At 35.5% G+C, this 15,342-nt stretch overlaps 1 protein-coding gene across 6 annotated transcripts in view; it reads left to right on the top strand.

Annotated features, from left to right (window-relative positions):
• GABRG2 (gamma-aminobutyric acid type A receptor subunit gamma2) overlaps positions 1-15,342 on the top strand; it is a 133,559-nt gene that overhangs the window by 24,549 nt on the left and 93,668 nt on the right. For 5 of the 6 annotated variants that reach the window (XM_075543188.1, XM_075543189.1, XM_075543192.1 and 2 more), the window contains exons 2-3: positions 10,905-11,056; positions 12,674-12,741. In XM_075543188.1, coding sequence (XP_075399303.1) covers positions 10,905-11,056; positions 12,674-12,741 — 220 coding nt within the window. The remainder of the gene's footprint in view (positions 1-10,904; positions 11,057-12,673; positions 12,742-15,342) is intronic. The other variant, XM_075543191.1, reaches the window with a different exon arrangement.

Genomic DNA, 15,342 nt, shown 5'->3' on the forward strand with positions numbered 1-15,342 from the left:
ATAGGCCAAATTCCCTGAAGCTTATTCTAAAGGAGGCTCTGTAATTATATGCAGAGCAGTGCATGAACTTTACTGAGAATATTTTGATGCACTCAATCAAATTCATTTTAGTGAATAAAACTCCCAGAGACATAGCTGCCACTGGCCATTAATGACAAGTAATAAACTATTTATATTTTACATATTGGAATGCATATTAACATACTTACATAGAGCTATTAATCCAATACCAAAAACAAATAAAAAAAAGAAGGCATGAGATAAAGAAGTTAACTTTAAGTAGGACTATCAACCATCAGAGAGCTTTCAGTCTTTGGTCTTTGTGTTTGTCTTAATCCCATGCTGTTTGCGTATGTGTGCCCTCACGAATCAAACACTTGTATTCCTTAGACAATTTTATGTCCCCTTGTGGTTTTATGAACGTGTAGGGGTGGAGTCTGACCTATCCAGCAGACCACGGCTTAATGAAGCCCCCTGGGAGGTGAGAACCCCCCTCTCTGTGTGCCTCTTCTGCTATGCTCCTCCCTGGGAGTTCACTGGGACTCTTGGCCTGCCCCCAGGGGCGGCCCCACATGGGTAACCTAACCCTAATTGCTGTCAGTCCCCTGGCGTGTTTCCAGAGACGTTGGGTCCTTCCACGCTGCCTCTGTGGTCTTTCGGCTTCGGGTTCCCTATTCTGCATCACCGACAGGGCTAATACCAGATCCACAGACTGGGCTAGGGTGCCTTACGATGTATAGTTGTTTCTTAATATATAGTTTTTTTATTGTACTGATGAATGCAACTGGTTTTGTTCATGGTTCACTTACATGTGCTTTCTGAAAGGTACATAATCCCACATATCACCTGAAGGCCGGACATAAAAGAACCACTGGTGTCAAAAGCTCCTGTTTACTGACCACGCATGACTTTGAAGGGGTTCCAGTCCTGGATAGTAAAAAGTTCATCATCTCCTCTGGTCTAGTATGAGTTTCTTAAACAATGTTTATCTACCCTACCTTTTCCTGAAATTTTAATCAAATCTACATTTTGCAATAGCTGTAGAGAACTCTTTAAAATAAATTATCTTTCTCCACATATATATTTCTACCCACCACAATGTATACTGCTTTTAAATTTTAAGAAGTGTTTCAAGAAAGCAAGCTATGACATCCATTAACTTCGATTGAAAATTTTGCTTTTATTTTTCAGTCCAGGGATCAACTCATTTGTTTTGACACTTGTGAATTTATGAGATCTGAACATTATTAATTTTGTGCTAAAGGGACCGTCTCTTATTAGGAGCAGGCTTAAATTAACTGATCGTCTCAAGGGGAAGTGAGCAGGAGCAATCTTTTGCAGTGGATCTGCTTAATGCTTGATGATTGTACAGTAAGAGATTTTTCTGGCTTCAATTCCCTTTTCAAAGCCATATTCCATCACTATTCGACATCTTGGCTTTGGCAACTCAAGTAAGTAAGGGTAAATATTATCATGCCACATTATCTGTAAGATGGGAATAATTATAGAAATATCTCTCTCTATATTTTTTGATATGTCTCTCAATTTTAAAAAAAAACATTTTATTAGGGAGTCATACAACTGTTATCACAATCCATACATACATCAATTGTATAAAGCACATCTCTACCTGCTTTGCCCTAATTATTTTCAAAGCATTTGCTCTCCATATTTTAAGGGATAATATGTGTGAAAAATTTTGTTTTTTCACAAATGTAATCATGACTAGGAATAAGCACTATTTATTGTAGATACTGCTATTTCCTGAGGAAGCAACCAATATTTTGTTTCCCCAATTATTCATTATTTATGTACACCAGAGCTTATAGGTTAGTAATGGAGACATTCAATGAGAAAATCCATAATTATTCATTGAAACTAATGCTATGAAACTGTCAAGGAACTGACTAGAACATGAAAACAATGGCGTGTAGGATATGTAACTAAGAGAAACAAGGATGGTTTCCAGGAGAGGTGATGTCTGTTGAAACTTAAAAGATAAGAATATGCTATACCTGGCATTGGGCTGGTTATGGGGTAGAGAAGTGGTTGGAGACAGATATGTACAACTGTAGGAATGCGGCCTGCTTCTGTGAACTTCACAAACTCTCAGGTCACATGATACTCTAAGAAACAGGAAAATGGGTTCAAAGTTGCGTTTGGTCTGTGGAATCAACATATGCTTCTACCGCCTCTCTGGAATTTCACTAGCTAGCCAGGGATCTCTGTGAGTGTAGTAAAAGAAAGGAATAGAAACGTATGGCGTACAGCAGTGGTGATTTATAAGAGACCTAACAATAGCAGAGCCAAAAACACAATGCATGAGGATATTTCATAAAAAGATTCAAAGGGTTAATTTAGATGGTGTACATATCTAGGGAGTTTTATTTTAACATATAAAACACCCTACCATTAATTAAAAAGTGTGGACCAAAATATGTGTGAAACTGACATCAAATAGAATAAAATACTACCTAAATTTTAAAATATATACCAAGAGGTAAATGGGTTTGGTTTAGTTTTATATTGAACTAGCAATCTACCTATCTTAGAGAAAGAAAAATAGCATTCTAGTTCAGTAATGTCAACCACTAATGATTGGGAGGAAACAACTAGATGAATAGACACATGCTTTTATTTATTAATCAAATGTTTGCTATTACACTAAGCCAAGAAGAGATGAATGTGTATCCCCCTACCCTCCAGAGAGATAGAGCTCTATAAATCTTTGGAAGTTTAAAATATATGGGGCAAATTTAAAATTCTATACATTGTATGATTTTGCTTCACACTTGTAAGCATATAGAATATGTGCCCAAATCAAAATATTTAGAATATTCTTTATCAACTATGAACAAACATTCAACTGAACAAAGTTTATTCAGTATTTGTCTTGTTTCCATACCCACTCTTGTATAAATATAATCATTTGTTTCTAACTTGCAAATGTGAAATAACCTCATTACAGAAATATGAACTGTGTATTCTAATTAGGAAGAGGCAAATCAAAATAAATAATCTGTTATGAAATGAGATTTAGATTTAGATCCAAGACAGAAATCAGAGAATCCAATCAAACATACACACACACACAAACACACACACACACACACACACAGCTAAATTGGCCTAAACATGCTGTAAGTGAAATTACCAAATAATATGCATATTAATTATGCAAAGATATTATTAACATAAAATTTTGACTCAAATACCTGGTGTGTGCTAGAGTCCAATTCATCTAGGAGGTTCATAAGAGATGCTTTTCACACCAATATATCGTTTCAATAATTTTTAAAGTTCACAGATGAAAAATCCATAACTTTTTCTTATAGACTCATAAATTATCACTCATTATCTAAATAATTAAATATCATTAAAGTTAATTAAAATTTTAATTACCTTTGTTTCTATTTTGTGGCTATAATTATTATTGTTGTTATTTTAAGCCAAAAGGAAAATGGAGTAATAATTTCTAAAGTTTTATAAATTCAGACAGATGCCTTTAACCAGAAGTTCCAAGTTTATGTCTGGTGCCATACCACTGAACGGATAACTCAATTTTCTTGAACCATCCTTAATCTACTCCTGACAGGCTTTCACATGGAGCACCCAATTCCATTGACTGTCTATGTTGATAGGTGGGCTTCATGAATACATGATTATTGCCATTGTGACTGAGAATTCAAGAGAAATGCGTCAATGAATGAGAGAACTTTTTTAGTTTTGTTTTGTATGTTTTTTTAAATTTATTTTGTGCTTTTAGACTCTGGAAACCATCCCAGATTATGTTTCAGCCTCTTTAATTTAGATCTCAGCTGGGAAGACTGCAGAGTAAAACCTTCATTTATTTATAATGTAAGGGTTCATTAGTTTTCTTCCTGGGAAACATCTGTTCTTAGTTCTTTCAACCCATATTGGACACAGGCCTGGAAGCAGTTTCTAAAGAGTCAGGACTTAGCAACATGGTTGGAGCTTTTGTCAGAAGTCTAGCAATGGTCACTTTCTAACAATAATTATAATGGACCTATTTTCAGGGCTCTGTGCCAGGCATTATGATCATTACTTATTAAAGATGATCTTATCATTACACAAACAATGGGATATAAGTACTATTATTATGCATAGGTCTACAATGAGGATAAAAATGAGGATTTTGAAACGTATCAAGGTTAAATAACTTGCATATGAAACATTAAGTGGCAAGACAATACACAAGTCTAGAAAGTAGATCTAGATAATAATCTCAATTACAGTCTCAATTTCAATACTTTGTATTACCTGACACAGAAAATAGTCTGTGCTAAACCTTTTTTTATATGAAATAATTTTATCCTTTCTAACATCAACTATGTATTGACTTTTGGCATCTATTATATATTGAGTCTCCATCACCTGTCAGCTTTCCAACTGTGATGGCTTGTGTGTTGATGTGATGTTGAAAGCTACATCACTGATAAATCTAATACCAGCAAGTTCCCTCAAAGTGAGTAGGTTACAGCAGAGTTTCCAAACTAAGGGCAAATTATGAAGAAGGAATAGATTGTCTACTTCAGCAGAATTAGCCATTGAAAACTGATGGATAACCTTCAAGCATGGTCAGATATTGAATGCCTAATGACAGAGGCAGAACATGGTCAGAAATAGTGCCAGAACATGACTCCCTCAGGTTAGAAGGCATTTAAAATATGGCTCATTAAGAACCTTCTTTACAAAGTTGCATAGACAATAATGAATGAAGTAATGCACGTGGGAGTAAAGCATTCAGGGGCTTCATTTTCTGATCAGGCACATTTCAAAAGGATAAGAATCAACTGGAAAAATCAACTAATAATCAGAATTGGAATATATATTTATTAATATATTAGTATTAGAGAACTGGCAGTCATCAAAAATGATAAAGAATAAAAAAAGATTTGTATCCTAGGAGTAATCAAGCTAAAATGGACTAGTATTGGCCATTTTGAATCAGAAAATCATATGGTCTGCTATGCTGGGAAAGACTAAACCAAGAGGAATGGTGCTGCAGTTATCATCAAACAGGGCATTTCGAGATTTAGCTCAAAGTACAATGTTGTCTGTGATAGGATTATATCTATGTATATTCAAGAAAATCCAATCAGTGCAACCATTATTCAAATGTATGCACTGACCACTAAAGCTAGTGCTGGAGAAATTGAATATTCTATCAATGCCTTCAACCAGAAATTGATCAAATATGCAATCAAAATGCATCCATAATTATTGGCAATTGGAATGTAAAGGTTGAAAATGAAGAGCTTGTTAATAAGCCTTCTTCCAATCCTGATGCCACATTCTTCTTCATATAATCCAGCTACTTGACGATTTGCACAACATACAGATTGAGTAAATATGGTGAGAGGCTACAAGCCTGTGGCACACCTTTCCCAGTTTTAAACAATAGAGCATTGTTTTGTTCCTTTTCCACAATTGCTTCCTGATCCAAGTACAAGTTCCACTGGAACACAATGTAGTGTTCTGGAATGCCTTCTCAAAGTTATCCATAGTTTGTTATAATTCACGATGTAGTCAAGCTCATAGGATCTTTCAATGTTGCATTTCAGGGCTTGAATTTTTTCTTGAATTCCCTCAGATTCAGATGTGTAGAGTATGTACAATATCTGCCTTTGTCTTCTCAAGCTGCCCTTTGAATTTTCTGTTAAGTGCTTTTATTTCAACATTCTTCCCATTTGCCTGAGCTACTCTATGATTAAGAGGGAGTTTCAGAGTTTCTTCTGGTATCTCCCTTGATTTTATTTTGTTGTTATTATTTCCTGTTTTTAATGACCTTTTGCCTTCTTCATGAGTGATATTCTTGATGTCCTCCCATAATTCATCATGTCAGCTATCATTAGTGTTCAATGCATTAAATCTGTTCCTATTTGTTCTCCAAATTTAAATGTGATAGACTCACGGTCATAGTTGGGCTTTCTGGGACATGTTTAATTTCCCTCAATTTCAACATTACTTTACTTATGAGAAATTAATGTTCGGTTCCACAGTCATCCCACAGCTTGGTTTTAGCTGCTGTTATTGAATTTCTCCATTATTTTTTTCCATAGATGTAGTCAATTTCTTATCTGTTATTTTAGCTGAAGAATTCTATGTATATATTAACCATTTGTGTTGTTGATAAAATGTATTTCCTGTAAACAAGTCATTGTTATTACAATCTTCTATCATCTACCTATAGCTTACTATGCTTTAAAAAAAATGGATAGAATGCACAGAGTCACTACCAAAAAGAACTTCTCGGCATTCCACCATTTCACGAGGTAGCATGTGAAAGAACTGATGGTGCTGAAGGAAGAAGTTCAAGCTGCACTGAAGGCATTAATCAAAAATAAAGCTCCAGGAATTTATGGAATACCAACTGAAATGTATCAAAAAGCCAAGGAAGCACTGGAAGAACTCGCTTGTCTATTCCAGGAAATTTGGAAGACAACTACTTGGCCTACTGACCAAAAGAGATCCCTATTTGTACCCATTCCAAAGAAAGGTAACCCAAAAGAATGCTCAAACGATGAAAGAATATAATTAATATTGAATGCAAATAATTTTGCTGAAGATCATCAATCAATTGTTGCAGCATTACAGGGAGCTGCCAGAGCTTCAGCCTAGAGCAGGAAAGGATGTGGAAGAAAGGCTATCATTGTTTATGTCAAATGGATCTTGACTCAAATTGGAGAATACCATAAAGATGCATACTTGTTTTTTATTGACTATGACAGTCTTTAGAACGTGTGAATCATAAAAAACTATGAAAACCTTGAGAGAAATGGCAATTCCAGAACACTTTGTGGTGCTCATGTGGAACTTGTACGTGGATCAAAATGCAGTTGTGCAAACAGAATTAGGGAATACCGCGAAGTTTACTGTATGAAAAGATGTGTGTCAGGGTTACACACTTTCACCATGCTTATACAATCTCTGTGGTGAGCAAATAATTAGAAAAGCTGGTTTGACAGAGAAGAATGTGACGTCGAGTTTGGAGGAAGACTTATTAGCAACCTTTGAATGTGTATGACACGTTTGCTAGCTGAAAGCAAGAGCTTGAAACACTGCTGACGATAAGGATTTGCAGCCTTCACTATGGTTTGTGACTCATTGTAAAGAAGACCAAAATATGCACAACTGGACCAATAGGTAATGTCATGATAAATAGAGGAAAGGTTGACATTGTCAAGGACTTTGTCTTGCTTGGATCCACAATCAATGCTCATGAATATGGCAGCCAAGAGATCAAATAATGCATTGCACTGGGGACATCTGCCCCACAAGCTCTGTTTAAGGGATTGAAAAGCAAGGAATGACTTTGAGGACTAAGGTGCACCTGAACCAGGTCATGTTATGTTCAACTGTCTGGTATGCATGTAAAACTTGGACAATGAATACGGAAGAGTGAAGGAGAATCGATGCATTTACATTATGGTGGATGCTGGTGACAAATATTGGAAACATTTCATGCCAAAAAGAACAAACCAATCTCTTTGAAGAAGTACAGCCTGATTAGAGGGCCTGGAAGGAAAGACTTTGCCTTACATACTTTGGACATGTTCTCAGAAAGACCAGTTCCCGGAAAAGGAAAGCCATGATTTCTATAATAGAGGAGGAACAAAACAAACAAACAAACAAAAAACCCTCAACAAGATTTGTCGACCCAGTGGCTGTAACAATTGGCTCAAACCTATGCACAATATGAACAGTTGTGAGTCTGGTGCACAACTTAAGGTTGCACGTTGTTCTGTTGTACATAGGATTTCTATGAGTTGGACCTGATTTAAAGGCACCTCAGGAATGCCTATGTATTGACTTTTAGAGATCCTGTGGTTCACTTCTAGAAGGTAATGTTCCTTATTTTTGTCATGCAGTGTATGTTACAGATCATGCAGCTTAATTTGATCTGCTAAGTAACAGTAATAACAGTCATACAACTCCATAGAGTTTGGATCCTTTATCTCTCAGTATGAGAATGTGCCAAAAAAGCCAAACCAAACGATCAAATACATACCATCTTCAAGGAAGAAACTTTAGTAGGATATATGTATGTGAAAAAAAAATGAAGGAAATAAATATAAATGAAGATATGGGAACATAAGTAGAGAGAAAAGCATTTTGAATGGCACTCCAGTATAGAGAATTATTTAATATGGCTCTTATAGCCAATGTCATAATTACTCCTACAAAAATAATTTAAATCTGTCCCCAATGCATCTGGGGAAGAATCTCATAGATTATTTGATTCTGGTTTGAGTGCTTTTTACAGGGTTAATTGAGATTGTCTTCCTTCTGGTTATAAAATACACCTTATCAGAAGCAGAAAAGGAGAATCTCACCCAAGAAAGAAGAGCCAGAGTGGAGCATGCATTTTGGACCAAAGGGCCGTGCTCATGGAGACTCAATGATTAAGGAGGCAGGTGTAGTCTCAGAGAAAAAACAGAGGAGAGTAGAGGAAAGGCAGCAGCTGAACGAAGAACCAGAGTATAAGACAGAAAGGGAGATTTGGCTGCTTCTGGATCAAGCAAAGCTGATTGCCTTCTGGCTGGCATCTGACTTTGCGTGGAATGTCACCAGGCACTTCTCTGCTGACCCAGTAAGTGAGAACTGAGAGACTTCGGTTGAGATTTATGGTAGAGTGGTGTGCTCTTTGAGCATGGATTGGCAACACTAAAAGAGCTTTGAGACTTTCCCCAAATAGGCTAAGGAACCAGGCCAGAGAGAGGTCTGCTTACAGACAAAGGAGGAATAAGCTACCCCGTCTAAATAATTTTATCCTGAGTAATTAGTCCTGTTCTTGAGAGAATGATCTCTGCGCTCTGTGTAGTCATTGTAAGGAATGATTCAACCTAGTGGAGAATTGGTAAGGAAGGTTGGAACTGGGAGGCAAGCCTGACTCCTGTCTTCTGTCTCCTGGGAAATGGCCATGGGTAGATGCCGCTAATGATGGTGGCCCCTCTCTTCCCCCGTTGAAGTCGCAGAAGGTTCAATGCCTTCCCCTCATCCTGTTTTGACAGGCACTATAACATAAGCAAGGAAACCACTGTACAATTCTATTATGATGGTAACTGAAGGACAAGCTGATGCTTTCCTCTTAGAATTTTTAGGAGGGGTATGAAGTTATTGATTACCAGAGAGTTGTATATTGTCTATAAATTTGTGTATTTTAATATGTTGGTCAATATTAGAGTCTAACCGTGTTCTGAATAAATTAATTTAGGACCAAGAGGAATTTCCCTAGCTGAAAAGGGGGTTTCTGTAACTTAACCAGTGGCTTTTCTCTTTAAGAACTGGCTGCTGCTTTTCTCCTCTCGTCATATTTTTTTTTTATGATTTCTCTATAAAATGCTCCATTTGTTTTAAACTCCTTTGCTAAATGAAGGGCAAAAATGTAAGGCACTAGCTATGTTAGTTTTGTTTGCATTTGTGCAGCAAATTTTTATACTGTTTCATATTTGTGAAACATTAAATGAATTTTTTTAAAACAAAGGAGCTGTGTAATTGTCCAATAAAAGTATACATGGTAGTGATTACTTTTAAAACTTCATAATCTATTCTTGTTCTTAAAACCTTTTTCTGCCACATGCATACACACTATAGCTATTTTTCATATATCTGTCTCTATGACTTAATAATTGACTATGATAAAAAGGTGATTATTCTCATTTGATATTATATATGTATATTTAGGTTAATTTGCCAATGATCCAATATCTAGAAAAATGTGTTCTATATCATATATTTAGAAAAATATGCTGATGATTTTATATCTGGGAAGATCAATTTTGTACAATATATTTAAGAGGAAACAGAGCTGGACACAAGGTGGTATATTTATATTTTAAGTGTGCATTTTTATAATTCACAATAAACCAGAGAAGTAAGCAATATACTGAGTACTGATAAAAATGAGCATGGTAGCATTGCAAGAGTTTACATGATATCTACGTTTGGAGAAGGTAATCGTCTCATGAAGGGCTGGGTAGAACTCTAGGTGCAGGAATAATCGTATCCTAATCATCTCTCCCGAACACCCTTCTTTGCCTGATCAATTTTAACGGATTTCCCAAGAGATTTGAGCATATAAAAGAGAAGCCAAGTTTTCAATATGGCTTTTGATCAATAAAAAATAGGTAATTATGTTTCATTGATTATAGTACATGAACCATTAGTGTAAGCTTGCCAGCTTAGGAACTGTTGCTTTACTAAAGGGAGGTTTAAGGACTACGACTACATTTTGCTTCTTAGCACCAGGTCCCTAACAAGCAAAGATAAATGAACCATCCTTGTCTTCAGTGCAAATGAGGAGAAAAAATACACACACACACACACACACACACACACACACACACACACACACACACACACACACACCCTGAGGGCAGAAGTGGCAGCAAGACTGAGCTCTCTTTAGTACTGCAATTGAGAAGGGAGAAGCAGTCTGGCGGTTTGTGGGAGTGAATCTAATTATCAGTCTCTTACTTTCATTAATAAGTTAGAACAAGTTAACTTCTCAAAGAAGGAAGAATTAGACATTATTCTTGGATTCTTAAAGAAGTTCTGACGATTTCAGTATTATCTTTATAAGTCCATAATGAAAGTGAGGAGGTGGGCCTTAAGAAAATCGAGTATGGAAGCAACAATAATAATTTGTAGAACATAGTACATAGAGATGTCAAAGAAAAGCCCCTGGGTGACTGGAGAAGCTAATATGAATAAGTTTTAATCTCTATATGTAAATTTTTATTACTATAATGTTCTTGAGGTGAAATTCTCAAGGTTTTATATACTCAGATACCTGTTTCATTTTCACTTTTTATCAGTCACCCATGGGGAAAAGCTATCTTGTAGCCTAACTGTTTTTTCATCAAAATTTGTCTTTTCAGTCTCACTAGCCAAAAATCTGATGATGACTACGAAGATTATGCTTCTAATAAAACATGGGTCTTGACTCCAAAAGTTCCTGAGGGTGATGTCACTGTCATCTTAAACAACCTGCTGGAAGGCTACGACAATAAACTTCGACCTGATATAGGAGGTACGTTAAGAGCTGCCGTGGTATGGAGTAGCAGGGAGCACAGGCCCTTCCTACTAGACACACTCATCACCATCTTGAAAAGGCCAGAAAGAGTGAAATGACACTTTGCTCAGGCTTCAGATGCTAACCACAAGTCCAGCAGTTCGATATCATCAGCCGCTTCACAGGGGAAGAATGGGCGCTTCTCCCCCACGGACAGAAACCACAGTCCTAGCGGGTGGTGAGGAGTTGAAATCAACTCAACAGTAGTGAGTTTGGAGGGGTTTTATTTTTCTTTCTTATAGTTGATGAAAACAAATTAACAAAAAGTATACAAATGACATTCAGGTCTGGGGAAAAGTTATTGGAAGCTCAAAATGAAAAATTATGTTTTTTAAGTGAAATGTGAGAGCCCATACCAAGGGTGAAGAATAAAAGGGGTTGCCTGCTCATGATGTAACACCAAATAATCAGGAACAAAGTAGTAAAGAAAAGATATATTGGTTACTGAGTAGTCACAGTTTCTAAGTAATATCAAACAGCTCTTTAGAATTTTAAAAATATTGTTATGGTTTAGACTGAGAAGACTGATTATTAGGGACATTTTCCTCTAATTTCTTCTCATACTACTCCTGAAACAAGCTGGCTAACTGTGAGTTTCCTCATGATAGTAAAACACAAGAGAGAAACTATAAACTTACTTCATAGTGACTAAGTTTAGGACTAATACACCACGACTTCTGTTCATATATTATTGGCCCAAGTAGTTCATCTGGGCAAGTTCAAAGTCAATAAGCTTGGGAGTATCCTGAATGAGGCAAAGGCAAAGATGTTCATGCTGGGGAACAATGAAGAACACAACCTATGACAGAAAACAAAGACAGAGCGTTTTCAAGGAAAAGGAATAAAGATGAGACAAATGTTCCTGTTGAACTGAAGCCCAGAACTATATAAATTTCTCTTCAGTAAATGTTAAAGGAAAACGGAGAATGTCAATTTGGCCATGGTAGTTGTATTACAGCTTTTTAATATCTGTCCTTACTGAAAAGATATATGGAATGGGAGTCCCTATGGTTGCTCATATTTGTTGAGTCACAGTTTCCAATGAGTCATTTGAAAAGATTGATTTTATGGTAACAAAAGTATGCTATGACAAAGTAGTCATAAAATGATCAACTGGGAGCAATACTTCAAAAATGTATTCATATTTGGCTGTTGTTTTATGTCTAATTCATGTTCTCAATGCATATTTTTCTCGGGACCACTAAGTAGTTATTTTTCTAGTATAGTCATGCCACACAAAATGTCCAAAAGAGATTTTGGAGCTTGAAATATAAACTAAAATTTAAGATATCAGAAAGAGGAGAAAAAATGAGTGTTTTTGGCTTTATTAACTTTATGTAAAAAATCATTTAAAAACTCTACATTTGGCATTTTCTCTAGAGTTAAAAGTAGGTACTTCTTTGAGGAAAAAAAGATTCCTCAATTGATGAAATTGTGACAATCACTGGCACCAAATTAGTTGGGAATGAGTTACTTCTAATATAAGTACATACATCTATTTCTAGAATAACAAAGGCTAAAACATTTTTAGAAATTGTATTCTCAATGTGCACATGTCTCTGTTTTTCTTTACAGTGAAACCTACATTAATCCACACAGACATGTATGTGAATAGCATTGGTCCAGTGAATGCTATAAATATGGTAAGTTTTTAATACTGTGTCTATTTTAATAGTCATATTGGCATATAATTCACATATCATAAGTTTAATAGTTCAATAATAATACGAATTGAGTAACCATCATGCAAATCACCACTCGTTGGTCAGATTGTTGTACGGTGATGGCTTGTGTGTTTCTGGGATGCTAGAAGCGATGTCACTGGCATTTCCGATACCAGCAGGGTCACTGAAAGGGAACAGGTTTCAGTGGACTTCCTGACTACAAATAGACAGTGAAGGTGGACTTTGCCCCCCACTTCAGAAGAAGGGGGCTGCATACCTTTGAAGCATTGTCAGAGACTGAAGGTGTAATGAATGGAGTATGACATTGTCTGAGACTGTGCCAGAGGATAAGCCCAGCAGGTTCAGGTCTTAATCTGTGCAAGTCAACAATTAATGTACTGTGGTCTGAAAAACCAGCCTGTTATATGTCTAATTTTCTTTCTTCAACAGTGTCTTACAGTCTTTACCATTTGCTAGCTTAATGATTCTATCAATAGAATAGTATGCCCTATGGGGATAATTTATAATTTTGATATTACAAAATGCTAATGATGTCTCTACAATTGATCTTAGCCAAAAGACTGAGAAGCAATAATAATATGTCTCTAAAGTGAACCAGAGACCTAATAAATTACCAAATTTTGGAATGTACCAACAATTAAATATCTTTTGTCCTCATTATATAAAGTAATGAACTTTTGGTAGTTTCTATGGAATTCATTGAAATCACATATATATAGTAGATAGAATAAAAAGAGAATTTTTGCAAGTATGTAACTCAAAATCATCTGTACTTGGTAAGTGCAACCTACTACAAAATAAAACACAGTGTTCAAATAGTTTTTAGAACACTGATCATGTGGGAGAACATAATTTGCTTCAAGTCAGAAATAAAGAAATAGCACACCAGATATAATAATAAATGTTTTTTGTAATTGAATATGTTGCCTACCCTAAACTAAATAAAAGTAGATTTGAATTAATATAGTCCATGCTAACATAATATCATCAATCTAATAAACGCAGCACAATACAAGGCAATACAGCATCACATGACAAGTTATGACATACCAATGACTCTACAACTTGAAAGCAGTGATTACAAAGCTAGCCATAAGGACATCCTCTTAAGTCAGAGAGAAATAAACATATTAATTGCTCTTAGTTGCAATAATAGGAATATCACTAAATTCTTAATCCATGCAGAACTCTTTGGTTTAGGGATACTTGTCACCAGAATTATTGTCCAAATGCTTATAATCACTGTTTCTAAATTATTTATTAGGAAAAAATCATAGAAGTTTTCATGTGTATATTAAAAGGTTGAGTATTTAAACATTTATTATATGTCCTGGAAAATTACAAATTTTTATAGAAAAGATTTTTATATAATAGGTTTACCAGTTCATTTTACTTTTCCTGTGATTTGGGTAAAAGTTTTCAGAACAAGTTTATAGATTTATGACATTGATTGCTGTTCTATAACATAACACTCTTCCAATTTCCTCTTTGTGTTTCCCATTGCATTCATGACTTTTTCATATCTCTTATGCGCTCTGAGATTTATTCTTGACTGTATATTTGAGGACAAACAGTAAATAAATCAATACCTTAGTTCTTTGGGACTTTCCCTGTTAAAGGGTGTCGTGGAGGAAACTAAACTAGCATTTATGGAAGTTCTCTCGTCCACCAACTCTCATATTTGGGGAAAACTAAGAAGCTACGGTTTCCTTTTATTTTCCAATTTATAGGCACATTTAAGACCATGTTATAAAATAATACAATGGATAATTATGATTACCTAATTTAAATGCTATAAATACCAAATAATTTCATATGTTGTTTATTATAACTATCATTTATTTATTATTTATATTTCTCCCATAAGGTGGTTATTAGATAAGATGATGCATGAAATCTATTTAGCAGGTGGTTGGGCACAAAACAAGTACTGGGCAAGACCAGCACAATTAAAAACAGTTGTAAACTTTTGATTAATAACGAGATGATAATTTTGACGATTGATTTGGAAAGCAATGGAGCATTGCATTGTAAAACTGAAGAGGATGCACTTATTTATTTGGATCAATGTGTGATTTTTATAGAATAGAAAAATGAGATGTAGAAACTAAGGATAATCCCAAAAAGCAGACTTCTCAGTAGAATAATCAAACTCGAGCTCAGTTGCTTTCAGCCCAATTAATGGGTTGTGTTTCACAATCTACCAAGTTCTCATTGATGAAGTCAACCAGGACCCTGGTGGTGTAGTAGGTAGAAGGTCAGCAGTTGGAAACCACTAACTGCTCCTCAAGAGAGAGACTGTACTTTCTACTCCGGTGAAGTTACAGTCTCAAAAACTCAAAAGCCCAGTTCCACCCTGGCCTATACGGTTGCAATGAGCCAGAATTAACTTGGTAGCAGTGAGGTTTTGAATTCTATCATACATGCAAGAGGGAAATTATTACACAGTTATTTGTCATCATAGTATTTGAATACCATACTCTGTGATGCAGATCAATATAGCAGAGTTAATGATGATTTTAATAAAATAAAAATGAATTTTCCCTACTCTCCATAATG

Source organism: Tenrec ecaudatus, chromosome 2, assembly GCF_050624435.1.
Source record: "Tenrec ecaudatus isolate mTenEca1 chromosome 2, mTenEca1.hap1, whole genome shotgun sequence".
NCBI lineage: Eukaryota > Metazoa > Chordata > Mammalia > Afrosoricida > Tenrecidae > Tenrec > Tenrec ecaudatus.